Below are 26,406 nucleotides of genomic sequence, written 5' to 3'. Positions count from 1 at the left end.
TCTGACGAGCTCGACAGTCTATGCCTTCATCGTTGGCCAGTAGTATCCTTGTCGAAGTGTCTTTTGGGCGAGGGCTCTACCCCCTAGGTGTCCGCCGCATAGACCTTCATGAGTGTCACGGAGTACGAGCTTGGCTTCGGTAGGTCGCAACGAACGCAGGTAGGGGAGCGTATAGGACCGTCGGTACAACCGTTCATCTATTATGACGTATTTGGCTGCTTGGTGCTGCACCCTCCTGGCTGCATTGCGGTCTATAGGGAGGGTTCCATCTAGCAAGAAGCTCGCGAGTGGGTCGATCCAGCTCGGCTCTGCTTCCCGCCGCAAATGCTCTCTCTTCATTCTGAGCTCAAGTGCTAATAATGGTTTGAGGTCTAGTCCAACTGTGCCCGCCTAGCTTATCTCCTTTAGTAATAAGAGTAACAAGCCCAGTTCAAGCTATCTCCATAGGTAGTAGTGTACTTAGTGGGTCGTCTCAATGCCTCTCTCTTTAGTCGAAAGCCCCTGTTTAAGCCCCTCTTTAGGCTATCTCAACTAGCGATACCTTAACACATGTGACAAAATGCCATACTTCCTGGTCTCAATTGCCCTTGTTAGCGTGACGGGAGCGACCTCCTCTGCCCCACTGATAATGCTAGGCCGAGGTACGTCCTCTATGTACACGGTTCTCATGGTGTTGTGACTCGTGCTGGCTAATTGGGACAGGGCATCGGCCTCAGTGTTCTCTGACCTCGGGATTTGCCTGATGAAGTGTGATTAGAAGTTGAGCAGAGCCTTCTTTACTTTTGCCAAGTATGCGATCATAGTGAGCTCGCGTGCTTCATATTCGCCCGTAACCTGGTTAACAACGAACTGGGAATCACTACAGATAACTATGTGCGTTGCTCTTACCTTTTGCGCTAGGTTTAGCTTGGCTATCAATGCCTCGTACTCCGCCTCATTGTTGGATACTGCAAACTCAAAGCGTAGTGCGTATTCCAATTCCGTGCCACCCGGGCCATGTAGCACTATTCCAGCCCCGCTGCCCTACAGGTTCGAGGAGCCATCTACGTGAAGGATCCAGGGCTCCTCATCCTAGTTCGCATTTGGCCTAACTAGGAGAGATGCCACACTGGCTGCTACTTCACAGGGTTCAGACCCTACTAGCTTGGGAGCTCCGGGCTCACCCGAACTGAGGATCTCGGGCTCAACCGGCCCATGGGCTTCGAGGCTAAACGTGCACTCGGCTATAAAACCTGCCAAGGCTTGGGCCTTAATTGTTGTTCGTGGTTTGTACTGAAGGTCGTACTCGTTGAGCTCGATGGCCCACTTCGTTAGTCGACCGGAAACCTCGGGCTTGAGTAAGACTTGCCTCAGAGGTTTGTCAGTCAAGATGGTGACGGTGTGAGCCTAGAAATATGGACGGAGTTTCCGAGCTGCAATTACCAATGCGTATGCTAGCTTTTCTATCTGCGGGTATCTCGTCTCTGCTCCCTGTAGAATTTTACTAACGTAATAGACGGGCCGCTAGACCCGATCTACTTCTTTTATTAGTACCGAACTGACCACCTCGTCACTTGCCGAGAGGTACAGTTCTAAGACCTCGCCCTCTTTGGGCCTGGCTAAGGTTGGCACACTAGCGAGGTAGCTTTTTAGCTTGTCGAATGCGAGCTGGCAGTCATGGGTCCATTCGAACCCTTTGCCTTTGACTGCCTTAAAGAAAGGCAGACAGCGGTGCACTGGTTTGGACATGAAGCGGCTCAGAGCGGCTATGCGGCCGTTTAGCCTCTGAACCTCTTTTACTTTTCGAGGTGGTCTCATATCTAGGATGATCTTTATCTTGTCCGGGTTGGCCTCGATACCGCACCGGTTGACGATGTACCCTAGGAACTTACCTGAGGTGACACCGAAGGCACATTTGTTGGAGTTCAATTTCATGCTAAATTGACGCAAGATTTGGAAGACAGAATCTAAGTCTTGTATTAATTCCTATGAAAACTGCGTCTTAGCGACCATGTCGTCTACATAGCATTCTACTTTCATGCCAATTAAGGGCCAAAACAGCTTATTTACAAGTCTTTGGAAGGTCGCCCTAGCATTCTTCAGTCCGAAGGGCATGACCTTGTAGCAGTACAGGCCGAACTCAGTTATGAAGCTGGTTTTTTCCTCATCGGACTTGTCCATCCTGATTTGGTTGTAGCTTGAGTAGGCGTCCAAGAAGCTTAGCAACTCATGTCCCGAGGTCACGTCCACTAGGCGGTCAATTCTTGGGATGGGGAAGCTGTCTTTTGGGCAAACTCGGTTCAGGTCAGTGTAGTCAATGCACATGCGCCACTTTCCGTTTGCCTTTTTCACCAACACTGGGTTGGTTACCCAGCTCGAGTACTGAACTTCCCTTATGAAGTCTGCCGCGAGGAGCTTTTTGACCTCCTCGTTGACCGCCCTCCAGCGTTTCGGGGCTAGGCTGCGTTTCTTCTGTTTAATGGGTCTTACTATAGGGTCAGTATTAAGCTTGTGAGTTATGAGGCTAGGGTCAATACCGGGCATATCGACCGCGGACCATGCAAAAATATCTGAATTTTGAAGTAAGAAACTCACCAGTTCGGTTTGTAGAGGCTCTTTGACGGAAGCACCGATCTATAGCATTCAAGCCAGATCCATAGCCAAAGTCGGGATTGAGACCGTTTCCTCTGTGGGCGAAGCTCGTTCCTCGCCCTGCTCCGTATGCCACTCCAGCTCGAGGTCGTCGGCCGCTTTGGTTTTTTCCTTCAGAGCGGCAACATAACACTTGCGGGACTCAAGCTGGTCGCCCCGCGCTACTCCCACACTGAAGTTTGTAGGGAACTTCATTGCAGATAGTAGGTGGAGACCACTGCTCGTAGGACAAGTGTAATTGGCCGCCCTATTATGGCATTGTATGGGGAGGGGGTCGCGACCACCAGGAAATTGTGGTTGAGTCTCATCGCACAAGGCCATGTGCCGATTTCCACAGGTACTATTATTTTCCCAAAGGGTCGGACTTCCTCACCGCTGAAGCCCACCAGAGGAGTGTTCACGGGCTTCAACTTGCTTCTCAGCAACTGAAGTTGGTCAAATGCTGACTTGAAGAGGATGTCTGCCGAGCTACCTGAATCCACGAGTACGCGCCTGACTTCGAAGTCGTTGATCCTTAGTTTTATGACAAGCGTGTCATCGTGGGGGGTAGTGGACACCTCGCGCGTCGTCTTCCGTGAAGAAGATTGGTTCTTCCATCTTCGGCCTCTTTGGAGGGTTCTTTTCTTCTCAGGCTACTTCACGAACTGACGTCCGGGCCGCTACTGAAGTACAACCTGCTACTACCGAGCTGGCCACTTTACGTATGGGGTTTCCCTTTAGGCGAGGTGGCCACTTTATGTATGGGGTGTCTTTGATCGTCATCAAGATCTCAGTCCGCCTTGTGTTCAAGGGTGTGTAGTATGTCCGAGCTGCTAAGGGAGCTCGGGACGGATGGCTTGGCCTCGCTTCCTGGGCCGAGTTTTTTCTGTCACCTGGGTAAGAGGGCCCGCCTTCTCTTTTCCTTTTATCGACCCCGCCTTCGGTTCTTTGGTTGATTTCTTCCTCTGTTCTCATGAACTTGTTCGCGAGCTTGAGGAATTCGGCCATGGTCGCGGGCTGGCTCGCTACCATGTGCCATTTGAACTCCTTGTGTGTTACCCCTCTCTTGGCCGCCGCGAGCAGTACCGCGGGGTCTAGTCGCGGTATCTACAAACACACATCATTGAACTGCTTGATGTAGCTTCGGATGAGCTCTCATTCCCTCTGAACCACTCCGAAGATGCTTTCCTCGGTTTTGGGGCACCATTTGCTGGTAACGAAGTGTACGGTGAAGATCTACATGAACTGGGTCCAGCTTCTTATTGACTTAGGGGCCAAGTTCTTGTACCAGGTGCGGGCCACCTCCCCTAAAAGTGGTGGTGAATGCCACACACATGCACGACTCACTGGCTCTTGCCAGGTGCATTTGGGATTGGAAGGTATCCACGTGGTCGTTGGGGTCGAAGGACCTATCATACTTGTCTAAAGGGGGGAGTTTGAAGTCTCTAGGCATGGGGACTGCAAGGAGTTCTGATGAGAGGGGGAAGGAACTGAGAGAATATGGGCAGCTTTTACCTCGTCCGAGCTTGTCTCTTCTTTACCTCTGAGCTCGGGCAAAACACGGGTGGCAGTTCGGCGACTTTACCGACGCCTTCGTTGTTGAGTAGGCCTGGTACTGCGCTGCTGGCCTCTGTGTTGCCGAGCTCGATGGGCCCGGAATGTTGGTAGTCCGTTGCTAAGGCGCTGAATCGGTTCTCTTTGAGTGGGAACTCAGGCTTAGAGCGCCGAGGTGCTGAATTTGCGGGCGAGGTTCCAGACCCGCTTGCGAGCATAAAACACTCTTTCTTAATCTTTCTTATCTTAGTTTTTAGCAATTTTAGTTGTGGTAGAACATTACCTTCACTTTCGGATGTTGAAAAAATTTAAACATATACATATATATATATATATTATTTAAATTTAACTTTTATAACTTGCATATAACGTATATCAAGTATTCACTTTATATGGTAATAGATAGATAAATAATACAATTAAATTGCAAGCGTGTTGTAACTTAATAAATGTAGAGATAACTTGAAATTTGAGCAACCCTATTTACACCTCTCTCTCTTCTCTCTAATTAATAGGGGAAGGTCCCATCTTAAATATGATAATAACACTATAAAAAGATGTTGATAGTGTAACATATGGGTAAATGTATGCTACCGGGAGAGTTTGGCCGATCAAAACCCACTAATGAGTTTTGACGAATATGAGGCCACCCGATTACTTGCCACTTAACTTAAATTATAAAGATTCCCCTTTTAGTATGGGGTCTGTGATAAAGACATCCTGTATTTTGTTTTGTGATAAAAATCTCCTTGTAATATGACCATGAGACAAAGATCCCTTAACACCGTTAAGTTAAATGATAAAATGCGTTCAATTATCAAAATGCCCCATTAATTTTTTTTTATTTTCTTTTTTTGCCATTTTTCTCTTAAAAACTATTTAAATCAGCCTGAGTTGGGTCCGATGCCAATTCCGCCCGAATCAGTGCCCAATCCAGAAAACCTAGTTCAAAAATTACAGTTCAACCTCTTATCAGTAGTAGGGCTGTTCACGGTTCGGGTTGGGTCAGTTTACTGAGATTTTTAACCGAAACTGACCTTGTGTTAAGCAAATCTGACTTGGTCGGTTTGAGTCAGGTTGGGCCGGTTTCGGCTCTAAGTTCAACCATGGTAATAAATTGGTAGATTGGAGAAAGAAGATTGGAATTGGTAGGGGGCGGACCAAGTTAGAATAGAAGTTATCAAGAAAATAGAAAGTCAAACTATATTAGAGAAAGAAGACTGAAATTTGTATATTTCAAGAAACCTTCTAATCTAAGTAAAAAAGGACACCTAATTCCAATTGTAATTGGTTGCCTATTTGGTGTAAAAGACCATAAAAACTAGGATCCTTTCATTATTTTCTTTAAATTTTTCCAAAAAAATTCATTGTCTAATTGTTTTACGATACTTGCCATTAATGTCATTCCTAACTAGAAGACTATAAATTAAGTTAGGTTGTAACTAAGATAGAGACAACTTAGTTAAGTAGGAACTAAGTAGGTTGTAAATACTAACTAGGAACTAACTACTAACTACTAAGTTGGTTTGGTTCGGGTTAATTTCAGTTTTCACATATAAAAACCGAAACCGGCCCAAACCATCAGTTTATGATTTTTTACAACCTGAAACCGACCGGTGCTGAAGAAAACCCGGCCGATTCGGGTTGATCGGTAGCCTAAATCAATAGCCCCAGAAGTAGAAGCAGGAAAGAGGTGCTAATCTTTGCTACTGGCAGCCTCCTCCTTGACGTAAGTGGGAATTGAGATTTGGCCCGACTCAATTGCATCTACATCCTCGACCAAAACCTCGTAGTGTTTCTTCAGTTCAGCTATAGTCTTAGTTGGAACCATGGAAGCAATCTTCTCCCATCGGTCTTTTGAGTTGTTAGCAGCCCAGTGCATTGCGATTGCAGTCTCGAACGCCTTCTCCTCGTACACAAGCCATGTTCGTTCTTCTAGTATTGTTCCAATCAAGCTCAATCTATACCAAACAACGATGATGACAGATTAATTACAAGAATCCAGTTTCTTTCGCTAGCATGGCTATTTGAAAGTTGAATGGTGCCACTTGGAAATTGAATGGATGGATCAGTTGTCATGTTCAGACAATACATTCTCTCTCTCTCTCGTGACTCTTTTTTCACTTACATAGACATAGCAATCATGGAGTGTGTAAAGGGGTAACTGGTGAGGAGAAGACGAGAGCCAGAGAATCTTTCCAACAATCCTAACTACCGCCCGTCGCTTGGAGTCACAGTCATGAGCCAATCAGCCAAAACCTTTTATAAATTTGTGAATGTTTGGTTCCTCCTCTCACAGTCACAAATCAGAGATGGGTTAGTATCATAATGAACTCAAATCATGGTGGTTGTTGTTGTAACTCTATATAATCATCAGATGAACTATAAATTTGGAGTAGTTAGTATAGGGTTGGCATCGAACCCAACTCAAGCTGCTTCCGATGTCGATGTTCACCCAGAAATTCTGTTTTGGTGTGCCTGGTCCAAATTTTCTCCATTTGCAACGGAAAACAGAGGAAATCTCAAAGAAGAAAGGGGAAGAGAGAAAGGGAAAGGAGAAGAAGAGAGGTAGGAGGAGAGAGAGGAAGGACTTCAACATAAGTCCATTGCCGCTACTGTTCATGTATCATGAGGTCGAGGAAAATGAATAGCACTTTTCTTTCAATTGTTCGAATAATTATTACAAGGATAATATGGGGATTAAAAAATATTATAACGGTGAACTTCAACGAAAAACTAATAGAGAGGGATCTTTGTCTCACGGTCATAGTACAGAAGGATCTTTGTCTCAAAACAAACTACATAGAGGTCTTTATAATTTACCCTTTTTTAAGACAAATTGCCACTTTAACTGATTGGTTATAAGCTTTTCTTTGATACTCTAGTAGTTAAATATTGAAACTTTAGATGGATATTTCCATCAGGATTAAAGTGAAAATTTTGGAGTGAAAACATGGACAGCCTAATGTACCATTTCGATTAGGTGCATTTGTGTGGTAGAAATAGGCGGAGTCATCTAAAATAAAGCAGCCTAGTGTACTGCCTCTACAGAATTAGTCAAGCCGCCCTTTCTCTGAAAGAATGTTAATGGAAAAGCAACCAAATGGACATTATTATAATAAAATATCTACTTTAGTGGCAATCCCACTCCTGCTATTAAAAAAATTGCTTTTTAGGGTGAATAACTTTTCCATTTTAAAAATAAGCTACTTTTCCCGTACCAATATCATGTGTGCATTTTGGGTTCCATGTAGCACCACATTGTGGAGGGGTCCACATGTATCAGTTTATCAAGCCCTTGCTTACTTGCTACATTTTCAATTTAAGCTACTTTTTGGTTTATAAGTTTAAAATCCTTTCTACTTGTCCAAATCAAGTAATTTTAAGATTGTTTTTATGTTTTTAAATAAATTGAACTAAATATAGAGAAGGGTAAAGTTGTCAAATTCCAAATGTCACGACTCATGAGAAGGTAGTTTGTATTCTATGATGTTTTATCCCTTATATCAATAATTTTAAACCTACCCCTCCTAAGACCTAGAACCAATATTGGATAATGGACATAGGAAAATTTATGATGCGGGAAAGACATGGTATAGAAAGAGTTTTGATCAATCAAAACCCATCCATGAATTTTGATAAATAACACCCCATTTGCTATATCATTTATGATTTTTGGATATCATATCTTTTCTATATCTTAAAGTATTACAACCACCAGAAACAGTTCGAACCAGTAATTTAATACTAGACAGATAAGGTCAAGCTCACCAACTTTAAATTGCTAAAATCTTTGGCTGAAACTTCCCCTGAAGTTTTGCTAATTATCATAATAAGAGGTATGAAAATGTCTAAAACGTTTATACAGTTATTTTTTTTACCAAAAATGTTTATTTTCGAAAATTTCTCTTTTCCCAAATTAATTTATTTTTCAAATTTGTCCTTTATGTCAATTGCTCAAAAGTAAAATTGCAACTTTAGTTCCTCATAAGGTTTGTAATGGTTGCTTGATTTTTCATTTATTATAGAAACTAGCCACAATAGTAACTATGCAAGTATTTTGGATACTTTCATGCCTTTTGTTAAAGGAGGGGTCTAATTGCAACTGTATCAATAAGTACAGGGAAGATGGTTACAATTACCAAACTTCAGGAGAGGTTTCAGCAATTTATGGAAAAAAAAAAAGGATAAGGTCATGAGAAAGAACTAATTGTCTTATTCAGATATTTTACTTTGATTCAAATATGCAAATTGCAAGAGAACAGAAAATCACTCAGCCAATTCAACACTTTTACACATACAATATATAGTACAGAATCATCCTATTTGTTAAATAAAACAACCACAAATTCACAATTCAAACAACATAACTAGTATCATCAGCCACTCTATCGGTTCATGCCCTCTTGCACGACTGGAGCCATCGCCACTCCCTGGTTCTGTTTCTCTACATTACCATCCCAGCCTGCAGACATCCAAAGAACAAAAACAAATCGACATCAGATCAGGCGTTTGAGATAGCTAGCCATAGCAAGGCAAAAGGGACAATTAAGCAAATTAATTAACCTAAAGACATGTCGAATCCACGGTTTTTGAGCTCTCTGTACTCTTGACACAGGGCGCATGACTCGCAACAGCAATGAACCAGGCAGTCGACACAAGGGCTCTCCTTCAACAAATACTGCTGCCTCAGCTTTGAGCGATAGAAGCATGAGTAGAAGAAGGGACAACCAGTCACGAACGAGATAAGGGTGTAAAGCGCTCCGTTGGTTCCACAGGCTGCACTCATCCCATCTTTATTGTTAGCATCATTTCAAATTCGGAAAAGCAGAAACCCAGAATTCACCACTTCATCATCATCAGACCAGTTTGATTATTATACTCACAGGAGGTTCCTTTGTCGATTATCTCCGAGATCTGGCCGAAGGTAATGCATGGGCACCAACATGTCACGCAACCTGTTAAAAATGGTGGAGAGACATCAAGTGGTGAAGAATTAAATTGGACGAGTTTAGAGAGTAAAGAAGATCATAGCTAGATAACTCAAAATTCTTACAGTTCTGAACATCGTCGAAGCAGTCGCAGAGACCAGTGGACCAATCGACTGGGGCCTGAACTTGAACTGGAACGGCAGGCGGGGGATAATTCTGACTGTATTGTTCTGCTTTTTCTGAATACATCTTTCAAACAATCAAGACTCAACACTACTTCAGAGAGGTTTATTCAGCTGAAGATAGAATGGAGGAGCTTTGAATTGGGTATATATAGGAAGAAGATTGAAGACAGGAAGGAATAGTCAAGTTTGGCGTCACCGTATGGGGCCTGTTTAAGAGAGAAGGAACAAAACCTTGCAATGCCAACAAAGAAATATGTAGTTCTGCCATTAATTTACCAGGTTTATAATAAATATAGCAGGCAGTAGTCGATTCGTCTGGTGAAGAATAGTGGAATCTAAGCAGTAAGCAGCTTGATCTGGGCCTATATAATTTGGGATGAATTCAAATTCCCCAAGAGAGTCATTTTTCTGCAGCATTTTCACATAAGAAATAAGGAAAAGACGGAGGGATTTTTTGGAAGTTCAGGAAGTGCACCAATGGTTGAGGGTTCAGCATGATAGTGTTGTACAAATCGAACACGCAATGGTTGAGCCCTTGGTGAAGTCTGGGTGCTCCTTGTTGTATTACGGATGGGTCCCAAGTCAAATTCAGGGGAAATCAGAAATCAAAAGATTTTGTTTTCTATTAATTAATGGGTATTATTAATTTCGTTTTTATTGGATTGATGGATGGTTCAAAGAAGGCGGCTTGTTTTTATTAATCAAGATTGGAATTCCCTCCTTTTGTAGGGCCGATGTGGAGCTGGGCTTTTGTTTTGTTCTTTTACCCCCAAGGGATTACACAATGGGGTAACTCATCCCCCAACCCTTGGTGCTAGGGGTGTTTATTTGGTCGGTTTGGTTTAGAAGTAGAACTTAACCGATATTTCGGTTAGGTCACTCTTATAAATCGAATCAAATTGAATTAAACTCGAAACCGAATCGAACCAAACTGATACAAATGAGTTCAGTTTGGTTTTAATTCAGTTAACTTGGTTAGTTAAAATATAAAAGTATTTTATATTTATATTAATAATTATTATTAAAATATGAATATATGTATTTATTTTATTTTATTTAATTTTTGATTTGGTTTGATTGATTTTCTTTTCAAACCAAACAAAAAATTGATAATTCTAATTTCATAAAATCAAACCGAACTCAACCAAAAACCAAAGTAATTATACCGAATTGACTTATTTGATTTAGTTCAATTTTCAGTTCAATAACAAAATTTGAACATCCCTACCTAGTGCAGGCCACACCAGTTATGTTACCACAATCTATTCCCACATCCCTACTTCACATGATCCGGGCATGTCCCATGAATGAGGGAGGGAGATACTTCTCTATTACAATTTACACAGCTGTAATGTTCCGTGAGAATGTGGAAACAGATTGTGAGTAGTAGATATGCAGCGGAATGCAATTAGAACTCGCAGGAAACCTAACCAACCAGCAAGTTGGCACCTTAATTGCTATTGTCGGCGCTGGGCTCTTGGTCCCATCGCTTTAGAGCAAAACCTGACCTTTATCCAGAATGAAAACTGTGAGTCTGATCCTACTGCTTTGTGGGTCCAAGTCCAACCGCTGGTTTAATTATCTAAGCATGTCTCCGTTGACCATTGTTGATGATGGGTAAGATCTCGGATGGGACTCTTTTCATTCCGGCTTAGAGAAATCATAGTATGAAACGAAACCCATTTACCCCCAAAAAAGCAGCAACTACGTCCAAGCAACCTGTTGCAGAGGTATTATGAACCTCTTTGCTTAAGGTCGTCGGCCTGAAAATTTACTGTTGCCCATAAAAAAAAAAAATTGTAAAAGGTTCAACTTTGGCAGCTCTTATATCTGGATGCAACCCGGGTCAATGAACTTCACATGATACAATGATTCAAAATAGATGGCTCACCATTTTTTGTGATTGGTTGATGGTTTTAGTGATTCATCATCATCCAGTCAATTTGAGCGAACTGACCATTAAATCATTGGGTCGTAAATTATTTAATTTAGGGCAGCCATTTGATAACAGCTGAAATGAATGACTTATTGTTTTTATTTTTAGTGTATAAAATAAATAAATAAATAAATAAATATTTGAAAGATATAGCAATTAATTAATTCAAATTCAATTTTAGCTATTAAAAAGCTTGCAATAAACCTTTTAATAAGCCTTTTGAATAGACTTCTATTTTTGTATTTTTAGAAATACTAAAGTATAAATTATATAAAATATTTTTACTTTGTATTTTTGCTTTAAAAACCGTTTGATTAAAAATTTTTGAAAAGTATGTTTTCCAAAACAAAGTACTATTTTTTGTTTGGAAAAAACACATCCATTCATGCTTTCGGTGGTTTGGTTGTCTTAGACCGGCGATGATGGTCTGGCTCCAGCAGTGGCGAGAAGAGATAGGGTTGAAAGTTTTATCAAAGGGTGGTTACACGTAACCCACTGTTCACACAAAACAAAAGCATTGTTTTGCTAAAAGCACGAAATATCTAAAGCCATTTTCTTATTTTTGATGTTTTTTAAAAGAATGAAAGAAAAAGTATAGAGTATGTGAAACAAATGCTATATGATGTTTTTTCTACTTTCCTACTTTCAAAAGTAGGAAGATATTTTATACATAAAAGTCTATCCAAAAAGGCCTTAACTTATTCACTAAAAGATAAAACAATAAATCATTCTCCCTTCAGCTGTTACCAATCAGCCTCCTAACAGCTGATCAGACCTTAATCTTACGATAGATTTTGGTCTGAGTAAAACCACCCGGTTCTCCGATCTGTTCAATGGGTCGAACAGTATGATGGTTAAACCAATAAATTAGAATGGTTTTACCAAATAATGGTTCAAAGTCTCAAAAGCCCCACCAATTGAGCCACCATCGGTTTGATTATAAATTTTTTAGTTTACGAAGGACAGAGAGTTGTAAACTTGTAACCTCTTCTGTCTAAATGTTTTCTTATGCGCAGATTGTTCAGATCATCCGGTCCATCCCCCGGCCCCACCCCTTGGTAGAAATAAACGACAGTCAACAGGTCACGTAGGGAAGTCCTCTACTTTGATGGAACTGGATATGATCTAACAAACTCTTCTAACAAGCCTCACAACAAAAAACCATTAGCTGCACATCAGGACTATCTACCCAACGGAGATGCTCCTAATGTGTAGAGGTGAGGAAAAAAAATAATAAAAAAATTGAATCGACTGAAATCGAATTGGAAAATAGGTTAATTGAATTGGTTGGTTTGATTTCGATTCAGTGTTCTTAAAAAATTGAAGGTATCGATTCGGTTTCGATTAATTAATACAAAAAACCGGTAGTTAATCGAATTGACCGATATACATATATATTTTTATATATTATATATTATAAATTAATAAATATACATTATATATAAATTTATATTTGTAATATATGATATATTGTTTATTATTTAAAATATAAATTTTTATTATATTTTTATAATATATATTATAAAATTTAAAAAACCGAAAAATCAATGAGCCAAACTAACGATTAACTAATAACTTTCCATTCTATTTCGGTTATCGGTTTTTCAAAAACCAATACTATTAATTCGATTAAAAAATATGCCACACCATTCTATTAATCGAACGGTGAACACCCCTACTACTAAAGTGCGCAGTTGTAGTGGCTTATTGGCAACATATCAGAATTCCTAACTTTTGACTCTTTTTTTGGTAAATCTACTTTTTGACTTGATTAGAGAACTTTTCTCTTTTTACATATGCGACAATATTAAATGATAAATGGATATATCCATTGCCATATATACTTGCATTGTAGATACATTGTTCTTTCAATTTGGGTCCAGCCTTAATCCAGCTTTGGATGAAGGAGTACTGACGTCTTAGCTTTGTCCAAAAGAATCACGAGTATATGAAAGGACCAAATGTGGCCAATCGCCATAACGATGAGATGACTGCATAAAAGGGCGCGCGGCTCCCTTGGCTTCACAGGCTGCTCTCCTCTCAGGCTCTCACATGCAATTAATACAACGTAAACACATGTTCACTGAATCAATCTCCAAACCCATGACTATGTAAGTTAAATAAATTAAATCAGACTCACTAATTTCATCAATTAGTCCTGCTCATCACCTGATGTTCCTTTATCTATGATCTCAGAAATCTGGTCGAAAGTACGTAATACATGGATACATGACCGACATATATGTTATTGCAACCTGTGGCAACAAGCTCAGATCGATCATGGAAACTGGGTAGACATGAGAGTTGCAGAAGAGAAGAAATTACAAAAGAAATCTTAATATTAATTGATACTTAGAACATACAATTATTAACATCCATCATATCGTTGCACCAGTCGCAGAGGCCACTAGTCCATAGCACTTATGCTAGTGGTGTCAATTGGAGAGGATTTGATTGAATTAGATCCAGTATAATATGAATCCATTACAAATGGATCAGGTTAAATCTAGTTAATTTAATGAATGAATCATTTTGGATCGGTCTAATTTAATGTTCGGATTATTTAATTTATTCAAAACATTTTAATTTAGATCAATTTTAATTTAAACTTGGTCTATTAATGGCATCTATATATATTTGAATAGATAGAGACAGCAGGGGTGATAGATCGGTCTTGGGCTGATCAAAATGAGTTTTCTTGGGGACCAAGTTTAGACACTAATCAAAACTCAAGAGGTGAACTCCAGATTACTACCCTGTACTTGTACCTTAAGGTAGTGGCAATTATCCCCAATTTTCTATTTTCGACAAAAACCCCCTAAACTTTTAGATTCAGGCACATGCCCCCTCTTCATTAAATAGAGTGATGGAAGAAGTCAATTTAATAAAATATCTAGTATAAAACCTTCTATAAAATTGAATTACAATAAAAAACCAAGAAACTGCTATGCAACAAACACAATATGTAATTAATATTAACTAAACCAGTTACAAATGATTCTTTTTTTCTCAGTTGTTGCTTCTTGGGCTTGGGGCTGGGCGGTTTAAATCCTCCCATATAATACTTTTCCTGCCTTTTGACAATAGTTAATGCATCCCTAATTCAGGTGGGCGGAAGTAAATTTTTGGGTTAAAAAATGGAAATAAAAAAGCTCTAAAAATCATTGAAAAAAGGATAATTTGGGGATTTAGAAAAATCTAAACAATTATATGAGAACCTTTTTCAAAATTAACTAGCCAAATGTTAATAGAGGAGGATTTGTCAGAATTTACAAGTTCATGGATCTTTATCACGAATGAAAGTTTAGGGGGTATTTATCACTACTCCCAAAGTAGATGATAGTAATCTATAATTTAATCAAAATATAGAGTTATTTTGACTAAAACACGAGGGACTAAGGAAACTCAATGAAATAAATCAACAATTCAACACAACTAAGAAGAATTACTTTTATGTATTTTTCTTACTTTTATACATGCTTGGGTTGGGGTATGAGTGGTTATATAGATCAAAGAGGAAGTGGAATTAATGCTGTCTTGGGAGATCGAAGAGGAGTCAAACCTCCATATCCTCAAAAACACAGATAAGACACCGTCCAATCAAAAGGAAGACGAATTCCATAAGATTGATTCTAGTTAGAACAAATTAGGAGTTTTGTAAGGTTGTTGTACAACTTAGGTTGATTATTGCTCGTTTAGCCATTGTCACCACTCAACACTCTCCAAATGCCCATGCCAAATCAAGAATCTGCCCCTCGCTTTATCATTCAATCGTCATTTCTATCCTGCCCCCTAGACTAGAGATCTAGTGCATGATCTTGGATTGCCTTTCAAAGTCTTTGAATAGGTAGGCTTTCCTCTGGAATATTAATTACTTAATTGACATTCTATTAGATGACAATGGAAAATGATAGATTTGATCTTAATATTCATTTGAATAAATTTAATAAAAAATAAAATAAAAATACCATTTTATCCATTATAAAACACAAGAAACCACTCTATTTGATTCTATTTGGTTAATTTTGTTTTCTGCCAAAAGAAATATTAGGATATATAAGTTTGGAATAAACAATCATGGATGGGCCCATGCGCTTGAGCATTTTCCACTCAGTTTAGGTGATCATTTACTATTTTGAGATGAAAAAAAACAATTCTCAGTGAAAGGTTGACAAGTAAATAAGTCTCAAATTATAGGGGGTGTTCTAATTTTTCAAAAAAAAATGTTATATTATTTAATGTTATATAACATACAAAATTAATTATACATTATATTATATAATATTTTACAAAAAAAAAAAAAGTTTTATGCCCGGAACCCGGCCCCAGGCCCATGGTCATCCCTACTTGAAAGTCAAAGGTTATTTAAAAAAAATGAATCAATAGCAAAGTTGCACCTCAACTCATAAATATCATTTTGATTGTATCACATAGAACAAGAACAAGAACATTTAATTTTTAACACCAAATATATATAGTTAAAGTACATATGTTGTTCACTCTATCGGATCATGCCTCCTTGCACCATTGGAGCCATTGTTATTCCACGATTTTGCCATTCCACGTTAGCATGCCATCCTATAATTAAGGCAGAGAACACAGGACTCGTTGAATATTAGTTACAACTGAAAATGGACAAATAGATGGCAGTTTATCAGTTAATGTCAGAAACTGAGAGAGAGAGAGAGAGAGAGAGATACCTATGGACATGCTGAATCCACGGTTCTTGAGCTCTCTGTACTCTTGACACAAGGCGCATGGTTCGCAACAGAAGTGAACCAGACAATCATCACAAGGACTCTCCTGCAACAAGTATTGCTGCCTCAGCTTCCTCCGGTAGAAGCAGGAGTACATGCAGGCACAACAAGTGGTCCAAGCCATAACTTGGTAAATCAGGGCACTTGTTCCACAGGCTGCACCCATTTAATCAATCTCAGAAACCCAAAATTGTATAAGGCTAGCTATATATATATATATATATATAAAAGCATAAAATTAATATTAACATGAGTTACTCACAAACTGATCCCTTGTCAATAATCTCAGCCATCTGGCCGAACGTAATGCATGGAAACCAACATGTGATGCAACCTGTGAAAGGAGTACACAACCATTGAATTGTGGTAAGTGGATGGATATAAGAGCTGATGAAGAAGAGATCAGATCAGGATAAAGGAGAGATTTAAGAGATACAATTAGCAACGTCAGCACAGCAGTCACAGAGGCCAGTAGACCAGGGGAGCAGAGGTTGAATTGGAAACACAGGCAGGGTATTTATTGGGACGCCGATGGGTATGGGCTGATGATGACTGAATTCTAGATCAAGTGGTTCTGGTGGCGCCGTGGGTATCGGAGATGAGAGGAACACAGGAGGAGGCGGCGGTGGTGGTTCTATGTAGCAAGGCGAGTGCATTTTTAGTGAGTAGAAACTGTAGAGTGGGGGCCGGTGAGATGTGGGAGGCAGCAGATTGATTTGGATTTTGGCGGAAGGAGTACTAGAAGGAGGCCAGGGCTCAACAAGTGCAACTTCATTCTTAACCTGCTGAAACTTGCTGCTTCAGGTGCCGTGTTGAATATATTTGTCGTCTGACACTTTCAGTGGTCGGATCGCTGATTTTCTTAATTATAAGTTTTATTTTAAATAAACCAAGTGTTGGTAAACGAAAATGATTAAAAATGACCAAGGGATCGGAAATTCCGAATGAATATTGTATATTAGCTGGGTCTGTCTCGTCACTGCCCACACTTGTACAGCACGAAAATGAGCCTACGTAGGAAGCAAGTCATGATGAGTTACCTACCGTCTTCATTCATTATGACTGCCTATATTCTGAGAAGGAAAAATTTGTAAACTCTGTGGTTTCAGTTTAATCAGCTTGCTCTTATTTTGTGGTTTCAGTTTAAACAAAATGTGGCTGACACAAAATAAAATTTGATTGGTTCCCACTCAGGAAGAAAGGGTTAAATTAAATTAAATTTAATTCAAAAATACATAATATAGAGTGGAGAATATATGGGTCCCACTCTAATTTAAGATGGTGTATTTAAAATTAAAACTAGCTTAATCATTTAGCTCATGTGTCCTTTAATTATAATAAAAAAAAAATGAAAACTGATTTAGCTTTCGAGGTCAAAATAAAAGCATAACATACATTTTATGTTAATGTGGGTCCCATATTCCCACTCCCACTGTTCTAGCTAGTAAAAAAATAGATTGCTTAATTAGAAATCAAATATAACATAGCCTCCAAAATCAAATAAGAATCTCACATATGGGTCTAAAAATATAGAATGGAGTGTAGTTCCAAACTTCCAATTGACCTAATTAACATGAATCCCGTCTTCACCCTTGCTCTACCTAGCTCATTGTTGCATTGGGATTATGTGTTGGCAAAGTATGTAGCAGAGACTTTGGGATCTGTACCAAATACCCCGTGCCCTTAAACAGAATGGGAATGTCTCTATCAATTCCCCTTAACAAGGAGTTACAATCCTTGCACAAGAGTCGTACTTTGCGAAGAGTTGGAGGGGACAAGTTAACTCTGCTGCAATAGCAGTCCGGATTTACTGGTAACTCAATTTTACAATCCTCTTTTATTTGCCACCTATACCTAAACATGCTTTAGAATTGTAAGTTGTGCAAATAATTAACAGTTGTTATTGTCCTTTCTTATATATATTTTCCTAAAAAATTATTTTTCTTGTGCATGATTTCTTTACAACTCCTCTCACCCTCACCCTTCTGGTGTTGCCAGAATTTGTTATATTTACCGATGAAGAACTGAAAGAAGTTTGAACATTGTAATTTGGGTTAGCATCTGGAGCCCGATTAATTGTATCAGAATCACACCCTTTAATGGAAACAGGTGGGATATTTAAGGGCTGAAGAGGGGGGGGGGGATTTCGCCACTGAGGTATAGAAGACCCGCCACGATAAGTGTTTGAAGCACTGGTCCTGCTTCTATTACAGCCTGCAAGAGTCTCCCTTTTTGGGGAAGCTGCTTTCCATTAACCAAATTATCAATTACCAGAGAAGCCCGATCCACCTCTGTTGAACCTTTAGACACGATACCACTATTTCCAGCAGATACCATATCCATGGGGATTAACTTGTTACATTCTTGGACAAAGGGATGATGTTGCACGCCTATGTTACTTGGAATCAGCAATGTTCATGTTTGTGAACTCAGATGATGAAATTGCATCAATGAAGGAATCAACAGGGGAGGAACCATGGGAGTGGTGATTGAATGTTTCAGAGAGACTATCAGACTCAGTAACGCTTGAATTTGCCATCTTTGGTTGCAAATGAGGACTCTCAGGCTGAACACATGGGAAAACAGTGCAGATTTCAGTTGGACCTAATGGCAAGGCATTATTAAGTAGTCTCTGCAACTGATCTTGTGCTTCATCTCTTTCTTGGCAAGCTACTTTCAGGAGATCAAGCAACTGCTTTGCATACTCCTCGCTTTTTCTCATCACCTCCTGTGCATTCATCCTGGTTGATTCTAGTTCAATGGTTGTGTAGTGAAGCTTATGCTTGAGGCCATCCATTCCGGTGAATATAATAAATTCCAGCAACACCAGAAAGGAGAGAGGAATTACAAAAAAATCTTGCACAAAAAAAAAATATTTTTTAGGAAAAGATGTCTAAGGGAGGGGAATAACAGCTGTTAACTATTTGCACAAGTTAGGATTCTAAAGCATGTTTAGGTATAGGTGGCATTATTTTATTGGATTAGTAGAGAGGATTGTAAAATTGAGTTAGTAGGAAATCCGGACAGGCTGCAATATCAGCCTAAGATTCCACTTGGCCAATTTTAATTGGTCAAGTGCCGTATGTTATCCCCGGAAGAGACTACCAAGGTGCCAATTACCCATGTTTTCATGGTTATATAATGTGAGAAATTTAAGATTCTCCCAAATATGGTGACCATGGACTTCGGAATTCGGATCCAGTGAGTCATCATCTCTCTAATCGAGTGTAGTAGTAGTAGTTCCTTTTGCTTTGTTGGCTTTTTTGTAGTAGTAGATTCTGTGCCTTTTATGTTGGTTTCTCCTTGCTTTAGTGTAGGTTGTTCAGCCTCTGGCTCTTTCTCTGTATTGCTGTTATGCTCTTTTGTTGTTGGAATGAAACTTGTTATCTACCAAAAACAAATATGGTGACCTGGGCGCTGGGCCATGCATGTTTTATCGGGCCTATGCCAGCAACATCGCTAAGCTAAATGTTAAACAGAGAATACCCAACCCAAAATCTCAATGATGGTCAGGAACTCCACGTCTAAAGAAAGTAATCGTTAAAAATGGACTGTACAGGCCCATACCTGAACCCAAAACTTTGGGGTATGGGATTAGTTCGGAAATTAAACACGTGGCAATGGGCATACATATCCTGGAGTGAACATGACTGGGTCAGCCGGCCAGGCCCAAGTATTCTAGTCCAACATGGCCCAAAAAGTTGGCCAGGCCATTCAAACAGCTGGTCTCGGTCTGTTGTTAGCTGGCCAGCCTATCTTGAGAGAGGGCAGGGGCCTGCTACTTGGGATGGGTTATAATATATCAGTCCAAAAACCCTTCAAAGTATACCGGTTTGTCCTTTAGCAAATAAAAGGTTCTGAGCTCCTTAATGGCTTAAGCTGAACTTGGGTTTATTTCTAAACCCTCAAAAGTATTTTATTATTTAATTAAATTTTCGCTGCTCAATTTCAGTTATTAGATTTAGAGTGTGCCTTAACGAGCTCAAAAAGTAGCCATTCCAATTTGTGTTTTTTCAGCAACAGTAAGGCCATAGTGAATTCAATTTATCCAGACGAAATCTGGTCAAGTTTTGCGACTGACTCCACCAACTAATGAGTTTTAGCTAAGCTATAGAGCCAATTAATCAGCCAAGTCACTGGCGAGCGACTTGAAATCCAATCTCTCCGGCCAGTTAAATTTAACGGACAGTTCCAAGAAGCAGATAGATGAATCCCCCAGTTAGCTAACGAGGTGGAGAGAAAGATTTTTAAGTTCATACAGGCTCCAAACTATCAAATAAAACGACAATTAAACATCTGATGATCTTGCTGATGTTACGTAAATTCAAAGAAGAAGAAGAAGAAGAGTAATAGTACCATATCATATATAAATACATATTAGCTATATAGATACGGAGGAATAGTAGCACCATAATAATTAAGTAGATCCTTCCACTCTATCGAGTCATGCTTCCTTGCACAACTGGAGCCATCGCTACTCCATGGTTTTGTTGTTCCACGTTAGCAGGCCATCCTAGAAACTCAGTGAACCAGGATCAATTAGATATTAACTAGCTAGCTAACATCACATAGACAGATTGATAGATAAATAGTTAAGGGGGACTGAAGAAGAAAGAAATTAAACCTATGGCCATGTTGAAACCACGAGATTTGAGCTTTCTGTATTCTTGACACAAGGCACACGACTCGCAACAGAAATGGACGAGGCAATCACCACACGGGCTCTCCTGTAAGGAGTATTGGTGCCTCAGCTTCGTCCGATAGAAGCAGGAGTAGAAGCAAGCACAGCCGGTGAAGTAAGCGATGATGGCGTAGATTGCTCCGTTCATTCCACAGGCTGCACTCCCATCACATTCAAAACAAACAACCAAATTTTCTTCAATTATTCCCCGAAACCCACAAAAATGGAAGCGTATAAATTCACAGTTTTGAAATTAAGTACAACTTACACGATGTTCCTTTATCAATGATCTCAGATATCTGAGCGAACGTAATGCATGGGCACCAACAAGTAATGCAACCCGTGAAGAGGGTACACAGCCATCCATCAAACTTTGGCAAGTGAACACAGAAGAAGATCTACAGCTAGAAGGAAAAACCAGAAATATTAACACATACAAAGCGGAACGTCGTCCCAGCAATCGCCGAGGCCGGTGGACCAAGGGACCTGCCATTGAGTTTGAGTTGGAAAGGCCGGCGGCGGCATATCCATACGCCGATGGGTGTGGGTTGGCTGGACTGAGGAGCCGACAATGCTGCCGTGGCCATAGGAGATGATGAGAACTTGGGTGGTTCTGTTGCCTGCGTTAGATGGATACATGTTTCCGAGAGACAGAGAGAGAGTGCTGATGATATGAGATAGGAAAGCTCAATTGCTTTCAGAGTTCATGTTGCTATTGGATATATATGGATGTACAAATCAAATCTCATATGAGCCGGTCTAGTTGAATTTCTTTTCAAGGATTCAAGTTAAATAACGAAACATTGGTGAAAGAAGTAATGAAATAATATTAAAAATTGGTAAGTACGTAAAGGGATATAATTATAGATTATTAATAAATAAATTTAGTGAAAAAGAAAACAAAGAATTAATAAGCTTTGAACACCATTAATTGGAGGTGGAATTCTTCAACATCTAAGGAAACATAGCTTTTGGCAATGTAAGGTCAGTTGGTGAGCTCTGTTAAGGTTTCAGTTATCCAATTCTTACCTGCTCCCCACCATCGGGTTCGAAATTCAATTAACCCTAATTCAAATACAACCAGAATTCCAGAAAATTAAAGGGAGAATGACCGTTCAGCCCACCTGGGTCGTTGTCTGATAAATGGTCATTTACTAAAACGCCTCCTATTATTTCATGAATTTATTAAAACATACTCTATAATTTGCATTTTGTTAAACATCCCCATGGTTCGTAGGTATAGGGGTTTGGAATTAGAATCAAAATGGCTCATTTCGATTCTAACTGTTTGGTTGGGTGGAATCTGAATCCCATTCCCATTTTTGGTGGAATGGCATTCCCCGGCCCATTTGAGTGAATAGCCATTTCCTCTCCCTCCCCCTTGGAAATGAAATCTCATTCCAATTGAATTCAATTCTCATTCCAATCTGAACCAAACAGAATATGGGAATTGACCATTCCAATTCCAATTTCAAAATATTTTGATTCGGATTCCAACTACAAACTCAAAAAAAAAAAAGCATGAAGTATATGTATTATTTCAGCCCATTTTTCCATATTCACCCCTATAAGCTGTGTTTGGTTGCAGTGTGAATTAATTTGCATTAATACAATTGCATAGAAGTGCAAATGAAGAAAATGCAAATTCCTGTTTTTTTTTTTTTTATATATATATTTTACTTTATTCTACTCCATGTCTTAATTGACTTAATTTTTACTGCAATCAAACAAAATAAACTAAAAATCGAAACAAAAATAGATAAGAATTTACAATCAAACCATTTGCACTGCCATGGTTTTGCATCAATCTAAAATTATTTGCATTGCAACCAAACACAGCAATAAGGATAAAAGAACATACAAGAGCGGGTAGACTATTAGACTAATTGAGCTATGATTTGGGCAATTGAAAATGGAAAAACAAAAAACAGAATTTTGACATTTTCAAATGAATGAAAGGAGTAGAGGTATTTTGGGCATTAGATGATAACTAAAAGTAGACAAAAACAAAAAAAAAAAAAAAAAAACAAAAACCCAAATAGTGTTTTCCCTCTATAAGTAATGTCATTTTTTAAGTTATTACTAGCAGGGACCTGTGCGATGCACGGGAAAATATGAAAGGCTTAATAATTTTATTTTTCATTTAATGTTGATTTATAAAAATAATTATTGTTAATTGAATATGGACAAATCTTTTTTAATAAATTTAGTTTTATTAATAATTTGTAGTAATTTTAATATTTCTTATTCATTTATTATTTTTAAATGAAATTTTGATTAACTTTAAATAAATAAAAATAATTATAAAAGCTAAAATTTGTATTAATTCCACCAATAATTAACAATTATATAGGAATGACAGCGGGGTGGGTTCAGAGCAGGGCACCCCATCCCTTTCCCTACCTCATAGTCACGATACTTTACCCCATCCCCGCCCCGTCCCCAGTGTCATGCGGGTTTAGGGCAAGGTAAACACTCCACAATGTCGGGCGAGTTCAGGGGCAAGGCACCCCACTTCTCATCAATGATGGAGAATCCTCGAATTTCCCTGCCCCGTCCCCAGTATTGGGCGGGTTCAAGTTGAGGTGTAAATTGGGTTGTGCTGGGTTGGCACAACATGACCCGCATGGGGCCCACACAAAGTGTGAGTCATGCCACGCTGGCCCATGAGGCGTCCCAGGCCATGCCTCCCTCCTCTAGGATAATTTGGGGGTCAGTTTGGCATGACCTGAGCCCGTACGGGCCCGTGCTGTATCGTGGGTTGGGTTGGGCCTTGGGTCAAGCCATGCCGCACACCAAGCCAAGCGCAAGGCTAGGCACCCGCTCCCCATCCAAGGTTTTTAAAATTGGACCAGATAGGGAACCATTATAGGGTCGAACGGTCTAATTGTTCGATTCGAACGGATTACCCGCTTTGACAAAAAAATTAGAAAAAAGGACAAAAACTACTGTCTAGGTTGACGGTTCGATTGCGCAGGTCAGCAGTTCGCTAACCAAATAAACAATTTTTGGACAAAAAGCAGTTTTGAGGTGAAATGGTGTTCGATTCCCAATTTTTTCGGTCTAACCATCTGGTTTGATCTAGTTTTGAAAATACTGCCCCCAACCCAATATTCAATTCGATGATAGAAATGATCAAAATTATATATTGAGTATCAACCACAAGGTAAATGCTCCGCCAAAACAATCCCCATCCCCAACCCCATTGGGTCTAGGAATTTAGGTCCCCGTCAGGGATGGGGAAATTGTCATCCTAAAAGTGTGTTCTAATAAATAACCCTAATAGAAACACATAAGAGTATACAATTGTTTTATATTTTTAACTTTTTAAATAATTAATAATTATTCATATTTTATATACTACTTTTAATAAATTTTTATAATACAAAAATAATAATAATTAATTTCAATTAGGTTTATTTATCAAATTGATGAAACCAACCAACCCAATTAACTCGACCCGATTTGGCCAGTTTTCTAGTATTTTAGGTTGGCTTTGGTTAAAAAATTTCTCAATTCGACCAAGTTGGATCAGTTCCACTTTAGCCATTTGTAAACTGACCAAAATCGATATATATTAATATTTTATATTTTAAATACAATTTTTAATATGAACAAGTGGAAGTTTTCCCATATTTCTTAGTCTAAAATGTTTTATATCATAAATCTAATTTTTAAATTTATTATTTAATAGTCGCACTATAATTTTTAAAATTAACTTAAATTTTTAAGTTTAAATCTTTTGAATAGACTGACCAAATCAAAAAATCGACCCAAACCAATACAACTTGAGTGGGTCGGTTTTTACAAAAAGGTTAGTCAGTTTTAGCTAACCAACTCCCCAACCTGACCAGGTCAATTTGGTTGAGCAAATAGCCTACGACCAAGCTGAATCGACTCATGAACACTCATAATTTTAGCTAAATTAATAGTCTTATGTCTAATAAATAACAATAGTTTAATCTCCAATAATTATTGAAAATTTATAGCAAAAATACATAATTATTGAAAATATATATAATGAAAACTATAATAATTATAAAAAATAAAAAATACAATAAGTACTAAAAATATATTAACTTAGTCAATAAATATTATAATCTCAAATAATAGTTTAATCTCTATAATTATTGACTTATAACATAAGCACAAATAAATACAATAAGTACAATAAATTAAATTTAAAAATTTCAATATAGTAATTTAATCTCCAATAATTATTGAATTTTTTTTATTAAATAACTAAACAAAATAAATTTATACATACTTATTGAAAATACATTTATCATAAAAGACAATAAATCTTAATTTTAGTATATATAATTATATAATAAATATAGATTAAGAGTTTAAAATTATTATTAATAAATATGATTTTTTAAAATTTATTTTCTTGATTTATTACTTGATATAAGTGAAATTAATTATTTACAATATTATGTAAAAATATTAAATTATTATTAATTTCAATATTATGTTATAATTATTTTTCTATTTTTTAGATTTTTTTAATTTATTACATAATTTATTTATTGTAACTATTTAAAATCTAGTTATGTTAAATATTTTGTTATTTAAAATATTTAGTTATTTAAATACTTAAAATATTAATTGTTTATTGAATTTAATTATCCATAAAATCATAATTTATACTATGATTACATAACTTCATTATTAAATTCGTAATATATTAAATTATTATTAATTTAACTATTATGTTATAATTATTATTCTACTTTGAAGAATTTTTTTTAATTTATTACATAATTTCGTTATTTTAACTATTTGAAATCTAATTATGATAAATATTTAGTTATTTAGTTATTTAAATAATCTATAAAATATTTAAATTTTTTTGTTATTTGAATTTTATTTATTTAAACATATTACATATTATTAAATATTTAAAAAACATTTAAATTGATAATTTAGAAAAATATAATTTAAATTGTTATTACATAATTTTTTGATATATTTTGTAAAAATATAAAATTATCTTTTGTGTTTTTAATAAACATTTTAAAGTTATTTTGTAATTTTGTTAGAATATTTAAATAATTCTTAATTTTTTTAATCCAAACTTTCTTTAGATAGGTATAGATAAAAAGTAAGGGAGAGGATAAATAGGAATTGAAGATAATTTAGGAGAGAAACTCTCTACTAAATTAAAGACAATTTTGGAGATAAATAGGAATTAGAGATAATTTAGAAGATAAATAGGAATTAGAGATAATTTTAGAGAAAGTGAGAGATAACGGGGGAGATAGTTTAGGAGTAATTTTAGGAGACGAAATTATTTAGGTTATTGAGAAAGTACTTCTCATTGATTATTTCAAAAATGATATAGAATTAAAAATAAATAAAAATTTTAAAAAGAAAAAAAAATAGATAAATAACTTTTCTCACAGAGAAGACATAGTGATAGTGACTGTGCCACTGTCTCCAATTATCTGAATTAATGCCTATGTGAGGTACAACTTGGGTCGGGTTGGATTGAGAATTTGTTAAATTTTTTATTAATTTTGACCATTGTTGTATGAACTCCTAAATGGATGATATATATCTGATTGTGCTGATACGCGTGGTCAACCACAGTGGAGGCATAGATTCAAACTCTTCGTGAATATCCATAGACTCTACGTGATATGATTGGTGATTTGGTGGACCTCGCATGCATATTAATTAGCTTAACTTTTGTGTTCCCACTTATCTCTCACCCTCTAAAAGTCTAAACCCAATTAATACAAGAAGA

The 26,406-nt window shown here is 37.7% G+C and overlaps 3 protein-coding genes across 4 annotated transcripts; all 3 read right to left on the bottom strand.

Moving 5' to 3' along the window:
- Positions 1-8,361: 8,361 nt before the first annotated feature.
- On the bottom strand, positions 8,362-9,801 carry LOC148863904 (protein PLANT CADMIUM RESISTANCE 2-like). Of its 2 annotated transcripts, XM_088979451.1 has the most exons (5): positions 9,557-9,678; positions 9,221-9,391; positions 9,051-9,122; positions 8,731-8,943; positions 8,362-8,629 (listed from the first exon to the last, which is right to left on the bottom strand). In XM_088979451.1, exons 2-5 carry the CDS (start codon positions 9,342-9,344, stop codon positions 8,553-8,555), a joined length of 486 nt encoding a protein of 161 aa, XP_088835577.1. In that variant the 5' UTR covers positions 9,345-9,391; positions 9,557-9,678; the 3' UTR covers positions 8,362-8,552. The 2 variants fall into 2 exon arrangements, with proteins under 2 accessions (XP_088835577.1, XP_088835576.1); XM_088979450.1 differs by having other exon boundaries at positions 9,221-9,801.
- Positions 9,802-15,690: 5,889 nt separating this feature from the next.
- LOC148863903 (protein PLANT CADMIUM RESISTANCE 2-like) lies at positions 15,691-16,738 on the bottom strand. Its single transcript, XM_088980643.1, has 4 exons — positions 16,410-16,738; positions 16,236-16,307; positions 15,917-16,129; positions 15,691-15,794 (listed from the first exon to the last, which is right to left on the bottom strand). Exons 1-4 carry the CDS (start codon positions 16,627-16,629, stop codon positions 15,718-15,720), a joined length of 582 nt encoding a protein of 193 aa, XP_088836769.1. The 5' UTR covers positions 16,630-16,738; the 3' UTR covers positions 15,691-15,717.
- Positions 16,739-18,368: 1,630 nt separating this feature from the next.
- On the bottom strand, positions 18,369-18,770 carry LOC148863902 (uncharacterized). Its single transcript, XM_088976291.1, has one exon. The coding sequence runs from the start codon at positions 18,768-18,770 to the stop codon at positions 18,369-18,371; it is 402 nt and encodes a 133-aa protein (XP_088832417.1).
- Positions 18,771-26,406: the final 7,636 nt, after the last annotated feature.

This window comes from Nelumbo lutea, chromosome 3, assembly GCF_056320005.1.
Source record: "Nelumbo lutea isolate HS-2025 chromosome 3, American lotus-T2T, whole genome shotgun sequence".
Lineage (NCBI taxonomy): Eukaryota > Viridiplantae > Streptophyta > Magnoliopsida > Proteales > Nelumbonaceae > Nelumbo > Nelumbo lutea.
The sequence above is the reverse complement of the archived record's forward strand: the minus strand, read 5'-3'. Positions and strand labels throughout refer to the sequence as shown.

What these genes read in the sequence shown, in the direction of transcription:
- LOC148863902 (XM_088976291.1), bottom strand. Translation starts at nt 18,770, where the DNA reads ATGGATGGCCTCAAGCATAAGCTTCACTACACAACCATTGAACTAGAA.
- LOC148863904 (XM_088979450.1), bottom strand. Translation starts at nt 9,344, where the DNA reads ATGTATTCAGAAAAAGCAGAACAATACAGTCAGAATTATCCCCCGCCT. An exon ending in CTTCGACGATGTTCAGAACT is followed by an intron (nt 9,123 to 9,220) that starts GTAAGAATTTTG and finishes CATTTTTAACAG; the next exon opens with GTTGCGTGACATGTTGGTGC. An exon ending in AATCGACAAAGGAACCTCCT is followed by an intron (nt 8,944 to 9,050) that starts GTGAGTATAATA and finishes GGATGAGTGCAG; the next exon opens with CCTGTGGAACCAACGGAGCG.
- LOC148863903 (XM_088980643.1), bottom strand. Translation starts at nt 16,629, where the DNA reads ATGCACTCGCCTTGCTACATAGAACCACCACCGCCGCCTCCTCCTGTG. An exon ending in TATTGACAAGGGATCAGTTT is followed by an intron (nt 16,130 to 16,235) that starts GTGAGTAACTCA and finishes AAATGGGTGCAG; the next exon opens with CCTGTGGAACAAGTGCCCTG. An exon ending in TGGATTCAGCATGTCCATAG is followed by an intron (nt 15,795 to 15,916) that starts GTATCTCTCTCT and finishes CCTTAATTATAG; the next exon opens with GATGGCATGCTAACGTGGAA.